Consider the following 20,880-nt stretch of genomic DNA (forward strand, 5'->3'; position numbering starts at 1 on the left):
TATATACACCAAGGTTTGTATTGAGTCAGATAAAATCATGTAATATGAATAGTATTGGCCATGCTTTCAATCATCAACATTGTTTGCACAGAACCTCATTTTACTATCCAATGTCAATATATGTTTTGTTATTAAATTTCAAACATGTTTCACCTTAAAACTTTTGCATTCTATTCTTTCTTGCATAAGGCGGGACTAAAGCTCTCTAGAGCTCTTGTTTGTAATTCTTTTATTTGCTTTGTTGAATATAAAAAAATAAATTAATGGATGATATACTTGTTGGAATTTTTAAAAAAAATTTGTTTAAGAAAATTGGATTTTCTCCCTACAGAAAATAGTAAGGTCCAATAGAATGAATGAAATACGTGATTTATTAAATTATAAAAAATTAGAAAAATATATAAACATTAGAAATTTCATTTAATCTTTTAAATTCTATGAGTTGGTTGGTCAATTTAATTGAAAAATTGAATTAAATGAATACAACAGTATACTTCCTTTACAAACTAATAATCATCCAACTTAAATGAAATTTGATAGTATTCCTTTTCATTCCAAATTATCTCATCTTTTTCCAATATAAAATTTGAATAATACATCATTAAATCAATTATTTGATTGCGCCTAAATATTAACTTTAATAATTTGATTACCCAACTATTCAATATAATTGATTAGTATTATATTATATTGATTAGAAGTCCATTAGCCTTTTCAATATGTCATATTGTTATCTAGAAGCCCATCACTTTTCAATTCACTATTTTATATTATACTTAATATAAATTTTATATAGTACTCTCTTAAAAATAATAATTGTTGGAAAATTAAGATTAATCTATAAGCCTACCCCAAATAAAGAATTGCTTTTGAAAACCTAAGTCTAATCTAAAAATCCTATTATGCCTACGGCAGCATAAAATTGCTTCTAGAAGTTCAATTTCTACTTTGATATTGCTTATGGAATGTGGACTCCTCACATTTTAAATAGGTAGAAAAATTATTTCTCTCCGCGTTTTTTTCCAATTCTCTCTTTCCCTCCTCGCAATCATCCAAGTCACCGAGCTTCAAATCAAACGTCAATTGTTAACTTTTGTTTGACTATGGTGACTGGTGGTGGGTGAGGAATCAAATCTTGAAGATTTATGTCCCAAGAACAGTATGCTTGAGAAAGAAACCAGTCACATTTACAGAATTTGAAAGTGGGGTCTAATCCTCTTTTTCTGTAAGGTAAGGCCCCCAAATCATATTATAATAATATCCTACTCTCTGCCTTTCTCAATTCATTGAACAGCGTGCTAATGCCACGATTCAGCCACCTGGGAAGCAGTTTCAACAACTAATGATGAATAATTTGCCCCAAATTCCCCACTGATTTTACTGATTTCGACACTTGGAGACCTTATCGAGGACTGATGCACAGTATACTACGTCTTTTAAGTCAATGACCGACAGGTCTGGTCCCGCGTACGTCATGGAGCATAAATCTTTTTGTATTATGCAGCGTGGAAATTTTTGGTTGTGTTCTCACCGCGTAGAAATTGCTGGTCGAGTTCTCGCTAGGTAGCAAAATGTCGCTATAGTTGGTGAAATACTGTACAGCCTGCTACTGATGGGTTATGTTTTTAGTTCCATTTCTTGAAAACCCACATACTGAGGGTTATGTTTGGTCAGAGATCATAGGTATGGCAGGAACGTGCGTTTTCCTGCAGGAACGTGCGTTTTCCTGCAGGAACATGCGTATGGTAGAGTTGGAAGTCTTTAAAGAACTTAGGTCAGCGGTTTACAGATTATATGAGCAAGTCAAAGCTAAAATCAGAACGACAGAAGGGATATCAGAAGATTGCAACATCGGGGTTAAGCAAGGGTGTCTGCTTTCTCCAACATTATTCGAGCTCTATATTGACAAGTTAGAAGAGTGGATAAACAAGACCAATGGTGAGGGGGTGCAGCTGGCCCACTTCGTGATAAGATTGCTCTTATATGCAGATGATCTCATAATTCTTAAGAGTTCTGGTTTCTGGGTTAGATTGTGTGCAGTTTTTTAATCATCAACGTTTCGGATCATACTACATGATCCATCATCAGGATGCCAGAGAACAAGAAGAACAAACAATGATAAGATGCAGATGTAGCAAACTCCTAAAAAAGGGCACAGGAGAGAGGGAGGGGGGGTGGGGTAGCTAGGTTGAGAGTACCAAGGGTGACAAGGATAAAACAATAATAATAATAAAAAAAAAAAAAAAAAAAAAAAAAAAAAAAAAAAAAAAAATTATCATTGTTTGTTCTTCTTGTTCTCTGGCATCCTGATGATGGATCATGTAGTATGATCCGAAACGTTGATGATTAAAAAACTGCACACAATCTAACCCAGAAACCAGAACTCTTATGCATGGATTGTGGAAATCTCATTGATCTAACTCATAATTCTTGTTAGAACAGCTAAAGGTTTGAAAGAGCACTTAAAGCAGTAGAAATTTTTTGTCATGATGTAAGAATGCAAGTTAACATTAGCAAAACAAAATTATGATCTCTCACTAAAGAAGAATAGGGGCATACAAGACAAGTTTCTGTTTGAAAATAGCCCCCTTGAGATTGTGGAAGAGTACAAATACTTCGACATTGATTTTCATAACAAACTCAACTGGGATACTTGCAGATCGAAAAGGATCCAAGGGGGCTGAAAGGCGTTATACTCTTTACAAAACAAGTGTAGGAACGCAAAATTATGGGATTGGACGACCATGAAAACTCTGTTTGGTTTGCTGGTCACTCCGGTTATTTTATACGGATGTGAAGTGTGGGGCGGTTGTATGTCCAAACAGAAATGACAGCAAGTAGAAAGAATTCAAAAACACTTCATCACATGCAATCTTAAAGTCAAGACCACAGTTCCGTATGAAATCTTTTTGGCAGAGGTGGGTTCCTTTCCATTAGAAGCCGTCGCATTGATTCGAATGCTAAGCTATTTAAAGAAGACCCAAGGTCTGGAAACACATTGTTGGCCCAAGTTGGTAATAAAAGAAAAACTTGTGAGGCGAAAAAACACATGGATGAAACAAAATGACAAATGGATGCAAAAATGGGATATCAACATCCAAACTTGCTCGGATAACATTAAAGAAATAAAAAAGTTTGTCAATGAAAAATTTCGCAATATTCTGTGGACAAGACACATAAGGCGGAAAAAATCTTATTACATTAAAGAATTTAATCCCACTTCTAGTCATGATGAAAAGGTCTATATAAGGGCACCTATTAACTAGAAAGCAAAAATGTTGATGACACAAATTAGCACTAGTTCACATCAGCTGCGATGTGAAACAGGTAGATGGCAAGTTCCAAAGGAAGAGTGGGCAGACATAACATGTTTATTCTGCAATACGAGAACAGTTGAGAGAGCAACACTTTGTCAAGGAATGCCTGACTTACAACGACATCAGATATGATTATACAAAAATTCTGCAGAACAAGGACTTCAACTATTTATTCGAGGAAGATCAAGTGAAGAGAACAACGAATTTGATTATCAAAATTCAGAAAAAAAGAGACAAGTTAACCAAAACTTTGCTAGTTTGGCTCCTGACTCGAGAGGGTGATTGCATGGGTCCCATAGACTACTTTAGTCTCGTGGACATCATTAAAATCCATCATATCATATCATATCATATCATTGCATTATTAGGTGGGACCTTGTGGAGGAATGGGCGGGAACAGGTCATGGTGTGTGTTCTCGAGGATTGCAATGGATTAGTTCAAGAGTAATGGTGGGTTTCGCAGAGGCCATAGCCATGGCTTACAGGATTTTATGGCTTGTTTCTCTAGTGGGTGTCTTTTTTCTGGGGAGTGGGGAGTCTCAGGAGGGCCTAATTTTGCTGCAGCTGAAAAATGAGCTGATGGGTTCTGATGTGTTTTTGAACGATTGGATTCAATCTGATGATTCTCCTTGTGGATGGAAAGGAATTACATGCGACCAGTTGTCGAAACTTGTTGTGGCTGTTGATCTGAGTAGTGGTAATTTATCTGGGTCGTTTCCCACTGTAGTATGTCGGCTTCCCAATCTCAGGAATTTATCTCTGGCGTACAATAACATTGGGGGAAAGTTGTTTCCCAACCTTTCCATGTGCAGGAGGCTTGAGCATCTGGATTTATCACAGAATCTCTTTGTTGGAGACCTACCTGATTTTATATCAGATCTGTCCGAATTGAAATATCTTGACCTGTCCTCTAACAACTTCACCGGTTCGATTCCCCCGGGGTTTGGCGAGCTTCGAAGGCTTGAGACTCTGAACCTGTGTTGCAATTTTCTGGATGTTACGGTTCCGAGCTTCCTGATGAATATGAGCAACCTTGTGGAGTTGAAGTTGGCAAACAATCCATTTTCTCCTTGGAATCTGACGGAGGATATAGGTAAACTGTCAAAGCTGCAGAATCTATGGTTGCCCAGCAGTCGTCTAATGGGTAAGATTCCTGAGTCTTTAGGTAACCTGTTAGCTTTGACAAATCTGGACCTGTCGCAGAACCAGCTCACTGGCGCCATTCCAGATAGCATTACACGGTTAAAAAACGTAGTGCAAATTGAGCTCTACAGTAACCGTTTAACTGGGCCCATTCCTCGGAATATGAGCGTGTTAACTGCTCTCAGAAGATTGGATGCTTCAATGAATCTGCTTGAAGGGACTATTCCTGAGAGCTTGGCTGCCTTACCGCTAGCGTCCCTAAATCTTTTTGAGAATCGTTTAGAAGGCACCATTCCAGAGGCCATTGCTGATTCCCCAAATCTTTATGAGTTGAAACTGTTCACAAATATGTTGTCAGGAACCCTTCCTGAAAAACTAGGACAGAACTCTCCGCTTGAAACACTGGATGTCGTGAATAACCTTCTAAATGGCTCACTACCTTCTGGTATTTGCAAACAAGGTAAGCTAACAACTCTCAATCTCTTCAACAATCGGTTCACAGGCCAACTTCCTGAAGAGTACGGGGATTGTTTGAGCCTGATTAGGGTGCGAATGCAGAACAATCAGCTCAGTGGAGAAATACCTAGTTCGTTTTGGGGGCTTCCCCGTGTTTCTCTTCTTGACCTTAGCAAAAATCAGTTCAACGGCACCATTTCTCCTGAAATTGGAAATGCTAGAAATCTCTCCCAGCTTAACATATCTGGAAACCAATTTTCAGGACCTCTTCCTTCTCAACTAGGGAAGGCGACTAATATTTCTGCAATAGATGGTAGTTATAATCAGTTTACAGGATCTCTGCCCCCCAGCTTGGGTTCCCTTATTGAGCTGGGCAAGTTAGACCTTGAGGGGAACCAGATATCAGGTAGCCTTATTACTAATATACAATCATGGAGTCAACTGACCGAGCTCAACCTATCAAAAAATAAGATTTCGGGTCCTATTCCTGCAGAGTTAGGGCAGCTGCCGGTTCTTAATTACCTGGATCTCTCCGTTAATGCCTTGGAAGGTGCGATTCCCGTTGAGTTGGGTAATTTGAAGCTCAATATCTTCAATCTTTCAGATAATCAGTTGACAGGAATGGTTCCCGCTGCTTTCCACAATAGTTTTTACGAGTCAAGCTTGTTGGGTAATGCTGGATTGTGTGGTGATGGTTTTAAATCAATAAAATCTTGTTCTGGAAAGGGGCATGGCAGAAAAGGGAACAGCCGGAGCACATGGTTGCTCATTGTAATTTTTGCTTTAGCAGTGTTCATATTGTTGTTAGGCCTCGCCTGGTTTTACAGAAAATACCGCTTGTACAGCGGGACTAGAGATGTGGAAATGTTGCAGGACAACAAATCAGCCTGGATGCTCACTTCCTTTCACAAATTGGGGTTCAGAGGATATGAAATTTTGGATTGCATAGACGAGGGAAATGTGATTGGAAGCGGTGGATCAGGAAAGGTGTACAAAGCAACCCTTGGTAGCGGTGATATGGTGGCAATCAAGAGGCTCTGGAGTGTTTCGGATGCCAGCAATGATAATGGATTCAAGGCAGAAGTTGAGACTTTGGGACAAATCAGGCATAAAAACATTGTGAAACTATGGTGCTGCTTCGCAAATAGAGATTCTAATCTTTTAGTGTACGAGTACATGCCTAATGGTAGTTTGGGGGATATACTTCATGGTCCCAAAGCAGGTCTTCTTGACTGGCCTACAAGGTATAAAATTGCAGTCGGAGCAGCTCAAGGTTTGGCATATTTGCATCACGATTGCGTGCCTCCTATCATTCACCGTGATGTGAAATCTAATAATATACTGCTGGATTCTGATTTCAATGCGCGGGTGGCTGATTTTGGGCTTGCCAAGATCATCCAAAACCATGAGAAAGAAGTGGGTTTAATGTCTGCAATTGCTGGCTCCTATGGCTACATAGCTCCAGGTATGTATCTCTGTCTCTATTTCCGTCTCCCTCTGCACAAACAACTGGATCATTTAATTTTCACTGTAGATTTTATGGCATAGATCCTATAAGCCTTTTTAAAGCACAACACCATAAGATAAAGAGTTAATAAAAAATATCAGTCAGTGTTACATGGCGACTACAATAGGTGAACGGGAGAGCAAGTAAATTCTTTGCATGGTTGAAGACCAATTATGAAATTTCCGTCTACCCTACTTGTGGTATAATTGCAACGTTTCTTCCCCGTGCCAGGTCAATTACCATTTTCTAGCTTTGAGGAGCAGCGGAGCCATCCATTGCCTCAGGGCATCTTGAGCCACTTCATGTTTTACCCCTTTGCTTTCTAGTTAGGTTTATGCTTCATCAACAGCAAATAATATGCCTCCTTTTTGGAGAGAAACATAAAGAGTAAGCTTGAATCGACATTTCTTTTAGGGTTTGAAGATGACTGTTTAAGGGCCAGGGTTTTCTTTCAACTTAAAGGGCCCTCTAGAACGTAACATACCAAGTACAAGGTTAGGATCCTCCAATCCTTATAAGGGAAGTTGAATTCAATCACATCACGGTTGTGGGAGTTTTTAAGTTTAATATAATTGATGCAAAGCCCAAGTGCCAATCTATGTATAATTCTATGGAGACCAAAACATTTGCAAAACTTCTAAACCACAATTGTAGGATAGCCTTTGAGGGGCATCTAAATCTTCAGGATTTATCAGTGAAACTCGATGACTGCGCACTCCCTTCAAACCTCTAAGTACCTATTTCTGAGATGTTCCCACATTGGGTACTTGTAGTACCCAAGTACCTCACCTCCGCTATTGTGCAACCATTCTGTTGTTGGGATGGGTATTTGAATTTCTATTGAATTCTTGATTTTTGAATGCTAATATTGTGTGTACTATGTTACTATGTTGAATGTTTAATGGTTCTAGTTCATGTTGTAATTTTGCTATGTTCAAGTATTTCAGTTTGCTATGGTCTACTGAATCATCATTTCATAACTAGAATTTCAAGTTCTATATGTATAATATATAATACCCCTCCCTGCCCCACTGTCTTCTCGCTGCTGTCTTCTGCCCATCTCCTGCCATCTCAAAATTGAGACCCATTGCCCCAGTCCCGAAAACTTGCCCCAGGGCCCTGGTCAACCCAACATGCCCCAACATGCCCCAGTGCTGGTGTTACACTGGAATCCACACTTTAGAGCTCAGTCTTTTCATTTGCTGGAATACAAAATTATAGGATAATCTATGCATTACTCCTGTTGAGGATAAAAATAAATAAATATTGAGGATAAAATTTCAAACCAGTAGTGTTATTAGAACCATGCATTACTCCTGTTGAAGATAGAAATCTAGTAATGATGGAAAAGGTTTTTTTTGGTTCAAACATGTATCAGTCCCTAAAAGCGCCGGAGGTATTTTTCATATTGCTCATCTTCTGTAGAAAATTCCCCTCAGATATTCTTAAACAAAATTTTGTTTAGAATCATAGGATCTCTCATCATCAGTTTTGCACGTCAGGCCAAAATCTAATTAGAGTTTTGTCTGGCGAGCCAAATTCTAATCACAGTTCTGACAAATCTTTGACGCATAGATGCAGCCATTTCATCCTATAAGCAGTAATTTCTTTCAAATTTCAACCGGGAATACGAAGTTTGTCACCTGATTTGGTCCTTTTTATGTTTGATTCAGAGTATGCCTACACACTGAAAGTCAATGAGAAGAGTGATATCTATAGTTTTGGTGTGGTGCTTTTGGAGCTGGTGACAGGCAAACAACCTGTTGATCCCAAATATGAGGAAAGCAAAGACCTTGTGAAATGTGTGCGCAGTAAAGTTGAGCAGCACAATGGTTGGCAAGATGTATTGGATCCTAGAATTTCAGAAGGCTTCATGGAGGAAATGGTTATGGTTCTCAAAGTAGCTCTCCTCTGTACCAGTGCTTTGCCAATCAACCGACCTTCAATGAGGAAAGTCTTGGACATGTTGCCCGAGTCTTTGCAACAATACAAGCCCATGGATTTCAGCAAGGATGCCAAGTTTATCTCCTTACAATGACCAAAAAGTTCACATTATGTCAGGTTGAAATTTACCTTTTTGTGGTTTGAACTGGACTTATTTTGCTTGCTGTTCAGCACTGCACTGTTAAAAGTGGGTTCCATGCTAAAGACCCACATTTGGTCATTTAGTCCAGATTCTAAATCCATCATCAACAAGTATTTTGTCTATAATATTTATAGATACGCGTTGTCAAAGACCCAAGTCTGGTCCTTAAATATGGGAAGGATCTCTATCTACGAGTAAGAGATATCTTGTTCCTTGTATATCTAATAGACCTTGCCAAAAACCCTGGTTTGGTCTTTTTGTTCATGATTTATATCTTAAAGTAAGAAGCACTTATTTCTTGCAAATGTACTCTTTGCCGCAGGCCCTGGTTTGGCCTGTTGTTCTGGGATGTCTATCCTTGAATTATTCATTCGTTGCCAAAAACTCTTGACTTGGTGTTTTTTTGTGCATGATATATATCCATGAACAAGATGCATTTTCATCATATATATATATGCACACGCACCCTGGTGGTGTAAACCTAGTCGCTGCTCATTTACCTTGTTGTAGATAATAGACCCTTGGGGCAGATAGAATTACTGTTATTTGCAGCAGGTCAGCAGTTCTTCCTCGTCATAATGTAGAGTTGTAATTTTTAGTACTTATGTATATTATCAGGGTATTTTATCTTAGAATTTGTGTGAAAGTTGATTATACATCGAAACATTTTATAGTTAGCATAGTCTATTTACCCCCAAGTTTGGTATGAAATTCAGTTTTACCTAGTTTTTTATATTGCAATGTTCTACCCACTGTAGTGTGATGCATTATGTACTACGAGATTTTTGTTTACGTAGCATATGACATTGCAGTATTTTATCCATCGTTTCTAATAGATTTGATTTTAAGAAGATTATATTATCATAATGTAACAATTATCAAGGGCGACTATTCATTTCTTTGTAAATTTAAATAATATATGTGGGACTTATCATATACTGTTATTGTGTCACATCTGTTGATAACTGATTAAAAGTTTTTATCTTGTTATGTTCGTTTGTATCATGAGATAAAGGAAATGAATTAATTATTAGATAAGATTCAATGTTAGATGTATTTTATATGGATTATGAAAACAATAATATGCAATGTTCTTTTTTGGGACTGTTCTAAATTTTTGTCCTCGAGTCACAAGTTCAATTAAAAAAAGAAATATGGTTAATTAAGATGCAATTTACCATTTAACAAGCTCCCTTTCAACATAGATTTTAGTGTAGCACAGACAATTAGATAATATTTGAAATATAATTTTTACAAGACCAATTATTGAGTGTTAGGGATCTTAATCAACAACTATAAGCATCTACATAACAATAATAATCTTGTTCTTTTTATATAAATCACACAATAACCATTCACGATTCTATTCCCATAATTAATCATGTTTAGGGTTTGTAGAGGAAATCCCCAAAGGTTGCTTGATTGTTAAGCATCTACATAACAATAATAATCCTATTCTTTTTATGTAAATCACACCATAACTATCCATGATTCTGTTCCCATAATTAATCATGTTTAGGGTTGGGAGAGGAAATCCCCAAAGGTTGCTTTGATTATTGTTTAGATCAATTATTGTCAAGAGGGGAATCCAGGTCCTAGAGGAAGACTGTTCAACCAAATTAAGCTTGAGAACATGCAACACTTGACCCAAACAACTCACCCCTTGGCTCACAAGTGACAATTACATCTTGTGATGATAACATTTCTTAGGATGAGCTACTTAACCATGTTTCCCTGACATAGATCCTTACATTCCTTATTTGATTGGTTATTTCACTTCTCAAAACCATCCATCACAGGGATTAGGGAGGATAACACAAGGGTGTTGGAGGCCATCCAAAACTAAGTTAGAGGGGTTGGAGCAGCCAACAAAAACAATTCAATCCCTTGGCTTGTAAGTGGCAAAAACATCCAACCAAACACAATTCCATCCAATTAGGACATTGATAGAGGTGATTAGTCAGCAGTGGGCGAGATCCCATGAATGAGAAGAGGAGAGGAGAGTGCTTGTGACAGAGGAAGACGATTTATGGTGGAAGTGAAATCCATGTGGGTGAAGAGGAAACTGATGAACACATGCTGGAGGAGGATGACAAGTGTCCAAATTGAGTGCTGGAAGAGGTGGAGGAAGAAACTATCTCTACCTATATAAGTGATTGATTTTGCTGTAGTTTGCGGGCAACCTAAGAATAGTCCAACTACTCCACTCCATTTTATGAGCATCGCAAAGATTTTCTTTCCTAGGATGACTGATGCAGAAGCATCATCCTGGGTTATACGGACAATTCAACATTAAAAAAAAAGCATTTCTTTAATTTATTTTCACAATTTTAGAATGAACCAATAGCTTCGTCACGACTTTACAATTTCAATTTTGCTCTTTAGAATAGATATTCCACGATTCCTCCTCATTTGGATCATTTCAATAGAGGATGCAAGTGGGTTTTAATAGAAGAGAATCTCCCTATGCTATTTTGTGCAACCCAAAATCATATAATTTCTCATAAGATAGATCCTCATCCAATTTGAGTGAGATGAATTCAACATCTCAACTCAAGTGAACCGAAGTGCTATTTGGTAAGCAGCGAGTTGAAGGTTGGCCTGTTTCTTTGTGTTTGGTGCATGGTGACCTGAGATAGCATGTCCAAGAAGCTATAATGCCTCGTGGTAAGGGTTCTGTTTTGAGCAACATGCTATTCAAACAAACAAGATTCAACTTCTTTTGAACTCATTTGACACCGAGGTTAAAAGAAAGTGCAGCTCATTATAAATTGAAGAGGAATTGATAGTATTAGATGGAGAACAGAATATCAAGGAGTTCACGGGAAAATTATGGGGAGTTCATGAAACGCCTAAGGGTGTTACTTTCTAACCAAATTACAAGAAGGGAATCAAAAGAAATGTGAGGATGTGATATAAAGTCTAAGCACAACGAGAGGGGGGTTGACTCCCAGTCCAAAGACAGGGACTAAGTGAGAAAGAAGAAATACCGGGGAAGAAGTAAAGAGACATAGGTCACGGGGAACTATTGATTATTATATTGATACTTTTGATCGATATTTTGTAATTTTGGATTAGTCTCTTGAGATTTTCAAACCATTCTAAAAATTATACCTTTTTTGGTCTAGGCAGACCTAGCACAGACTTAGAAATACCTAGGCGTTAGTTCTATCTATTATCAAAATTCTGAGTAAAACTTCATTATCATATTTGTTTCTCGATTTGATTGTGTAGTAGTTTTTTAACTTCAATGTTTCGGATTGCACTCTGTGATCCATCATCAGATTCTTACAAATTGTGGAACTTTGTTTACGTTAATTGAAACTTCATTATCAATTCATCAACATTCTTTGTCACTTTTGGATTTTAGGAAAATAAATCTTCTCATCTTCATCCACCTTAAACATCTATTCAATTTGCATCTAAGTCCAAACATTGTTATAAGCTAATTTAGATATTTCAGCCTTTCGTCTCCACCTTGCCTATTTTCTTGAAATATTGCCTACTTCATGTAGGGAGTTGAGTTAGCCAATTTATTTGTAGATAAACTAGCTAAAGAGCTCTAGGAACTCTAGTTTGTAGAGTCCACTCTTATCCCTTTTTTTGAACTCATAAGTCTCCTTCAAGTAAAGCAATTTGCAAGCCATCAATTTTTAAGATGTAGAATGACTTTGGGGTGTTTTGACTTCATTCAATCAAACTACCAAAACAAATTTGTCATTACATTCTTGTCTAAGTGACCTTTGAAGAGGTCACATCAATACCCCTACATTCATATGATATACAACACACTTCCAGTCAACTCTTGGGTTAATGCCATCCATATTAAAATACAAAAGTTATGTCACCCATTATTAGGTTGCAAACAAAATTGAATGTGCAATGAGATAATGATTATCCTAAACATAGGATGCGACTATCCTCCATCCAAATTGTACAGTTGACCAATTTTCAAAAAATTGAAAACATCATGATTTTTTGTAAAAGTTTCAGTGTTTGATTTTCATGGTCTGCATAGTTTGTAGTCAAAAACAACAAAAAATTTGGAAAAAAATCACTACGTTTTCGTGAATCTGGAAAAAAAAAAGTGACTTAGTTTTGTCTTTAGTGTATTTTGGATGGAAATTAGCCCGTCCCCTAAACATATGGCTATAGTCAATTTATGCAATGCGAAGGATCAAGATTGCACATGCATCATGGAACCATAATCAAACAAGAAAAGTTTGTTGATCATCTTGAGTACTACCCTCAATGTAGAGATTTACTTAATGCATATACGCCTCCCAAGTTCAAATCCCATTAGGGGGTAGGGTATGTATGCCTCATTTGTAGTGCAGTTAGGTACCTCCCGAAAAGGAGTATGAGGTAGTCCCTTATCACTGTCACCATATGTCAACCTAAAAACTATGGCTGGTGTTGTGGACTATAAAAGCCCCTTTCCTTTTGTTTTTATATTACATAGTCCTACCTAAACCATGTCAACATTAGTAAGTACAAGTTCTTGATTGATTTAAGAAGCTAAATTACCACCTAACTTTGATAGCTTCAAAACTAGAATAAAACTGATGAGTAGTGGTAACCCATTGATTATTCAACTATTACAACTTCCTCTTTGTCTTGGAAAGAATCAATGGTTTCATTACTCGCCATATGGGGCTTAAGGCAAGACTTATGATGAGGAACGATTCTAGAAGAACGTGGATTAATTCCATGAAAATAATGACTAGAGGCATGGACAAGGATACAATAAAGGATCAAAAGGAAATATACATGTCAATAAAGAGTAGAGAAGATAATCCATATACAATGAAGATGAAAACTATACATGATGGAAACATCCTAACTAGTAATGCATAATTGAGTAGAAATAAAGGGACCCTACTCCATTTGGTTTGCTCCATTGATATTTTTGTTGACAGGAGGAATGTGGTTGTTCATTAATCAAACACCATAATAATAACATATGGAGATGTGATGATGAGTGATACTAAAGGCCTCAATTTATAGATTTTGATGAAGATAAATGGATGGTCAAGATTGATAGTTGGAGGTGAGGTGGATTTAGCTCAAAACCTTCCGACAAGTGATGAGGCATGAGAGGGACTAGTTTTTGAAGACAAGAATATGTAATGGGTTTCTAGGTTGTTAATTAGAGAATCTTTTTCTTAGCTATTGATGTTGTGTTTGGTCTTAGGGCCTTTTGCTTTTTACTTTTGTTTTCTTAAATATTTTTGATCCCTCTTTTTTTCAAAAATAATAAGGTTTAGAAGAACAATTAGTAAATACATTAATAAAGTTGTGAAGAAAATTTAGGTTGTCTATATTTCCTCCCTCTTTGAGAGTTGATGTTATATCAATGAACAATAAAACATATTGGATGGAAAGGGTTAAGGGACTAGAAACATGATACACTGATCTTATGGTAGCATGAGGAAGGATGGTGATGAGATAATGGTATGCCCCCTTGAGATGACAAGTAGTTTCCAATGACGTGGTTTCTCGAAATATATACAATAACTAAAAGATGGAGGATAAGAAGATGGAGGGAGGAAAACCATGGTGCGATGATGTGAACAACCTAGATTAGATATTGTATTGGAAGTTATGCACCAAGTTATGAGGATCTAAGATGACAATGTGTCAAGTACATGATAAAAGAGGTCAAGTGCAAACATATGTCTTATGACAACATGATGTGGGAGATCATGATGCCTTTGTGGCAATAGGATGCAAAGACCATGATACACGCAATGAATGATAACACATATAAGCAATGAGCAGTCATGCATAACAAACTAAAAATAAATCAATTTTTTTCTTCTAGTTAAGTTGAAACTCAATTATTAGATGGATGGATCGAGGATTGCAATGTTAATAATAAGAACAATGTATACCCCAAGGATTGAGAAGGATGCATCCCATGATGTTGATTTGATTAAAAGTTGGTCAATGAATCGTTAACTCATTTGGATCAAGATTATGGATTAATTATGTGCTAGATTACAAGATTGGATTACATGATTAGGATTGATTGCACTTGATTGGATTGATTCGGTATTTTTGGATTATAGGGATGAAAAAAGGATAAATGATTGGATAGGATGAGAGGAGGATAAAATTGATCAAATATGACAAAATTGGATGGTGGATAAAAGATGAATTCATGACCAAATTGAATAGGGAGAACAATTGCTTAGGAAAATGATGAATGGACGAAGATAGTCTTGAACAAGAGATAGATGGATTGACTGGATGGATAGTGATAGGATATGAAGGACTGGAGGATATGAAGATAGGGAGATGTAGATCCAAGGACTATGTTGTAAAGGAGTGAAATGCCAATCACTAGAGGTAATATAATTAAGGATGGAAGGACTATGTATAAAGCTATATGAGATGGAAAGATCATGTATAAAGGATGTGAGTAGAGGAGCAATGATATGATGTATAGGACTAAAGGATGAGGAATAGGTGGATAAGAATCTAATGACTATGTTTGATGAAGGGTACTCCCTTTATTAACACAAACAAATACAACAAAATAGAAAAATAACAACAATTGGCAAGAACATGAAATTTTCTTATTATCTCTACAAAAATAAAATTATCCTTTGAGATATTTTGCAAGCTAGAGTCTATTAGTATGAATGTTGATGGTATTCCTCTTGGGGAGTATCATAAGCATTGAAGAGTTGGTTAGCATGATTGACATGTTGCATTCATGACAATGTTTGTTATTGATGTCAACATAGTATTGTTTCTGTAAAGATTGACAAGGCAGCAGACAAAGAACGAGGTCATACAGACTGTGAATTGACGATGAGGTCAAGCGCAGTTAATGATATGTTCTACATTGTGTCCTGATCAATTGGACAAGTGCGTGTGCAGAGAGTCAAAGACATGTGAGATTTATTCAAGAATTATAGAGGACAACGTTCAGACAAAGTACATGAGATGAGATAAGATAATATTAATGTCCAACAAGAGACCACAACATGGGTCTATGGGACTGAGAGCTTACAACCAAGAAGATAGCCCCAAACAGAACACCAAAAGATGTTGATAAAAGAGCAAGCACAAAACCTAAAATAGAAGATGAAGAAGAGAGCAATCTGAGTCACCTTGAACATGATTAGGGTTTAGGGTTTAGGGATCCTTCCTCCAAGGGAAGAAGGATAACAATGAATGAGAAGGACAGGGGTGATTAGGGGCTCTGTTTTGTTGCTGAGTGTTGTGGGAGGAGTGTCGCTGGCAGAGAGGAACACTACGAGGTTTCAATGATATGGAGTGGCTGATGTCAGGGAAACTATATGATCGCTTCATACCTCGGGCAGGAGATGAGAGCGAGAAGGACATGAGAAGCTGTACTTGGGTCCGACCAGTGGGAAAAGATAGTTGCAAAGTGGTTGCGAACATGTATGGCTTCATGAAGATAGAGCACAAGGCAATGCTGATCTGTGTACCTGAACAAGTCCGAGAGGGATTTGCACTCTCTAAACAAACAATAGATGTAATGACCCGTACCAATAGGCCACTAAACAAAACCCTAAATTTAATACACTGCTAAAATATATTGCTGAAATAAAAGAAATAATAGTGCCAATGTATTCATTCAATGAAAAACCAAATGTTTTTACAAATGATATGGCAAATTTCAGCACCAAAACATTATGACATAGCACATTACAGAGAAACCCTAACTGGCTGTATACAATTGAGAACTTGTTGCAACTACAAATTGAAATGAAGAACCTGGATTGATCAAATGGTGGAGATTGAATGCTGAAGATGATATGGTGAAAGTGCAACTCCACTGGAAACTCCAAACTAGCAATTAAGCACAAGTGAAAGGACTGAAATCTCCTTCCCACAGTTGTAATAATTCAGGTGATCTTTCACACCCTCAAAATTGCGTACCAATTGAGAGTTTTCGTTCTCAATGGCCAATTGTGACTACTTGCAGAAACCTTAGGCTCCACAATGCACATCAACAAAAATTCAATAATAAAACTTGATGATAGGCAATGAGCCCTCAATGCCTATTTATTCTTTTTTCCTTGATAGGTCGGCCTCCTTTTTAATTTTTCTCCGCTTCTTCCAGCAACCTCTAGAAGATTTTTTAAATTTTTTTTTTTATAAAGTTACCTTGTAATATATATATTTTTAATTGATAACTTTATAATTAACTCCTCCAAAAAAATGGGACATTACAATAGAATCCCCCTCTAATCTCGTAGTATAGGGGGCATTTGAAAAGGAAATGGGTCTTAGATTCTGCCTTCACCATGGTACAAAGTCTACAAACCCCATCCTTTCTATCTATATGGTGGTCGATCTTAATTCGGAGTTGGTGAGAGCCCGCCCGAAAGGAGCCAAGAGAGATACATAGGGCATGGGTCCACTGTCTATGTAAGTAGTCTGGGCGCCAAATGATCTTGTCTCGAATATCCAAGAAGTGTTCTGCATAGAATGCCATCCTCAGGTGGAAAACCCCTGAAGGATTGAACCAGGTCCGGATAATATACTATCTGTAGATGTTAAGTTTGATATATTTGTTCAGCTCCTACCGAGAGGGGAGGAGGTGAGTTGGAGTGTCCTGTGAGAACTGGTAGGGAGGGAGATAGTTGATGTTTGTGCTGACCAATCTTAGTAGGATAGTAGATTGAGTGTACCAACAACGAGCCCTAGATGCGAGATCAGAGTCTGTAATAGCAATTGAAGAGCAATATGCCAAGTGAGGGTATTTGTGTCGGCCTTTAGCAGAGTCCACAAAGTCATGAAGGTGGTGGAGGAACCAGATCAGAGAAGTGGTTTCTGATGTTTGGATTGCATTTCTTAACATGGATAGAATCGTGATGAGCGAAGTTAGAAAGTGATAGTAGACAACTTGATGATGACATCAATGAGTGCACAAGGTTAGAGGTCACACGTGTGAGAAGTTGTAAAGACTATGAGCCAACAATGTTGTTCAATTGCAAAATGATTGTAATGTCTTAATGAGGTCCTATTATAATTAATTGGGAAAGCCTCAAGGCCGAATCAAGGAATTATTTTGAGGATATAGTATAAAGGAAGGTTATTTTCCTTGTGATGAAGTGTGGATTCAAGTGTAATATGCGAAGTATTTGGTAAATGTGAGTAAGAAATCCAAGGGATTATTGGATGAAGGTTAGAAAATTTGTTATTGAGATTTGAAAAAGTCTAGTCTAGTCGAGAGGACAAAGGAGTTCAAGTTATATCATTTTATTATTTTGCAAGGAATAATACAAAGACCAGTTGGATAGTGAGTTTGGTGATCTTGCCCTTGAAGCTGTTTGGATAGTGGGTCCATCTACCTTCTACAACTCCTAATAGGGTTGGCACAACTCCTAATAGGGATTCAAAGTCTCTTAACATGGATTGATATGCATTGAATGTATTTCATTGGCTCCTAACATAGTTCATCTTTTTACAAGGAACATTATATTAGTACATCATTTTGTGGGTACCATCCCCATCAAGGTTTTCCCTCCAATCAAGGGTTTCCCTAGTTAACATTTTTGGTGTTATTGTGTATGTGTATCTTCTTATGGTTGTTGGTTATATTGCTTACATGGTTAAGGATTAATAAGGTTGATAAATGTTTTAATAATTGCATAACATATTCACCCCCCCTTCAATTATCCTGGTGGACTTTACTTTTTAACAGAGCCACTATATACCTCTCCAAAATTGTCTTTTAACAACCCAAGAAGGTTCTACTAATTTTACCTTTAAACTTTGAGGCCAACTAACCCTAGGATATTATTATTCATATTTTATTACATTGGAGTAGGCCCCAACAACTTTTAGAACTCAAAATAAAATTTGAAGGAAACTCAATTTTTTTTTTTCCATTTCAGGTGGCACAACTTCCAAAGACCTTAACTCAACGCCAGTTTATCTGATTGGCTATTATGACCCCATTTTAAAAATGCCAAGTTTCTCTATAGTGCCTCACTTGTGTAAGCTCTAGATAGCTGAGGCTTGACCCTTTTTGGAGCCTCTAAATTTTTCAAAATTGAGTTCATAGTTTTTATACCTTGCTACTAATATTGAAATTTTTCAATATATTAAAAAATAGACTTGATCTTGCAATGAAACTTTACTAGCAGATTGATATTTCCAAAGGGAACCTTTAGGGAAGAAATTAGAACATTCTGAGCTCAAACAACCAACTTACTAAAATAGTAAACTTCCAAAAATAACAATCATTCACTAAGATAACCCTTATTGAAAAAGGCAAAACAAAAATATTTTTGGGTGATGCCTTGCACTCAAGATGCTCTTGCATCAATGTTGCTAAGGAGTTGAACGCCTCTACACTAGATGTATGATAATAAAGGATGTGGAGATTGTGGATAAAGGATGCATGAGACAAACACATAGTGTATAAGGGATGTGAGTGGAGTAGTGATAGGATATGTAGGACTAACAAATGGAGAATAGGTAGATGAGTATCAAAGGACATCACTAAAAAGGAGTTGAATGCCCCCACACTACAGGTAGGGGAATGAAGGATGTAGGGATAGTGGATAAATGATGAATGAGACGAGCAAATGATACTTAAAGGATATGAATGGTGGAGGAGGTAAGACTAATATTTTCAAAAGCATGCATGTATATTTAATGTGTCTAGTTTAAATAAAATTAGAGAAGGGAAATGAATATGTAATTTAGGGTGATGGGTATGGAATGTGTATGGTAGGATAGTGTGGATGGAGCTTGCCTCCTAGTGTAGACTGCAAGAGTCTAAGGATAAGTGGATCTATAAGTGGATTTGGAGGAGATAAAATTTTCATAGGGGGATGGTAAAATGACTAATACATATAGTTCCATGTATTCTATCCATTGAAGATGTGCTACAATGGATCAAATCATTTTGGATATATGCTCATAGATTTTGGTAGGGTGGTGGGAAGGGAGATGAAATGGATTAGGGGATGGAGGAGGATTGATGCAAAATATTGGATTAAAGGGGTGGAGGGGTGGGGTAGGGTTGGGGGTTGATGAATGGGATTTTGGACTGCTTGTGGATAAATGAATGGGGATGTTGGGAAGATCAACATTGGTAAACACCTTGAAGGGCGATGAAGTTTTGAAGAAAGATATCTTGAATTAGATTTAGGATCAAATGTGGATTTTGGGATGTAAGGACCCAAAATAGAGAAAGGTGATGATGCAAGTAGGACAATGGATTTTATTACGTAAGGGCCCAAATAGATGTGGAAGATGAAGTATTTTTAGAGGGAGAACTATATGACTTATGAGTGGAGAAAGCTCTTGGATTAGCAAGTTTGGGCACCAATTTAGATTTTTCTTTGACGCGTGTTTCTTCAATGAGTATCTTGGGAATTCACAAATTGTTTCCCTTCTTTGGGCCTCTGTAGCCTTTTGGATTTTTCTTTCTACTAGATCATATGTTTGTTATCTTTAGCACATCTTTTTGATGGGACATGTTGATCCTTGATTATTTGTTGATTTTTGGTTTTATAATTTATAATTTTGGCTTATAATTTTCTTCCAATAATAATAGTACAGGTGCATGAGGGTTGATGTTTTGGAGGGTATGTAGATGAAATGTGGATGGTGAATTTTGGAAGGAATTCAAGGACGTGTGACTATGTAGACCTTACTTGGGGATTTCAGGTGATAGGGTGGTGCACTATGATGTAGACTCTATGGACATGGAAGGAACGCTAAGCTCTTGGAGGAAACCATGCTAGATAAAGGTTGATGAATCAAGTTGATATTATTGAAATACAAACACCACCAGGGGGTGTGAATAAGTGGTTTCTTAAAACTTTTTCTTTTCAACATTTTACAATATATCATAAATTATGAAACATGAACAAGATATGCCAAAAAGAGTGAATGACACAATATTTGCAGTGGAGACCCCCTTAGGGTAAAAAACCACTTCGACTCTAAAACTTCATTGGCCTTTAGGGAAAATCTTTTAGAGATACAATTTTGGAAAGAACTAGCATCTTGTTTTAGAAACACCAATTTCGAAGAACACCAATCCATTCTATCTGATGCACCAACTTCTAAAAATTAAGAAGCATCAACTCCTAACATGAACAAATCGAGCTACAAATCAGAGGATCACTCTGTTACAATGCATATCATGAAACAAAATTTCAACTCCAATTTGAAGATGCTTTGAATGATAGACTTCTCTTCCTCTTCAAAACCTTTTCCTTTTACATCAACAAATATGTATGTTCAAATATTCCTTTACAAATGATCTTCATCAAAAAACGAAATTCACAATCTGATATGAAATCCCTTAATTTTATAGTATGGTCATGAATTTAAACAATGGAAATTATATCAATATATCTCTAAAA

General features: G+C 37.0%; 1 protein-coding gene across 2 annotated transcripts in view; it reads left to right on the forward strand.

Moving 5' to 3' along the window:
• Nucleotides 1–3,744: 3,744 nt before the first annotated feature.
• The window catches only part of LOC149551872 (uncharacterized), a 32,887-nt gene continuing 15,751 nt past the window's right edge, over nucleotides 3,745–20,880 (forward strand). Inside the window, exons 1-2 of one of the 2 annotated variants that reach the window (XM_089787371.1) lie at nucleotides 3,745–6,381; nucleotides 8,097–8,893. In XM_089787371.1, coding sequence (XP_089643497.1) covers nucleotides 3,765–6,381; nucleotides 8,097–8,461 — 2,982 coding nt within the window. In that variant the 5' untranslated portion in view covers nucleotides 3,745–3,764 and the 3' untranslated portion in view covers nucleotides 8,462–8,893. Of the gene's footprint in view, nucleotides 6,382–8,096; nucleotides 8,894–20,880 lie in introns of those variants that run through there. The other variant, XM_089787372.1, reaches the window with a different exon arrangement.

Source organism: Cupressus sempervirens, chromosome 6 (assembly GCF_028749045.1).
Source record: "Cupressus sempervirens isolate cs-2001-9-10 chromosome 6, ASM2874904v1, whole genome shotgun sequence".
Classification (NCBI taxonomy): domain Eukaryota; kingdom Viridiplantae; phylum Streptophyta; class Pinopsida; order Cupressales; family Cupressaceae; genus Cupressus; species Cupressus sempervirens.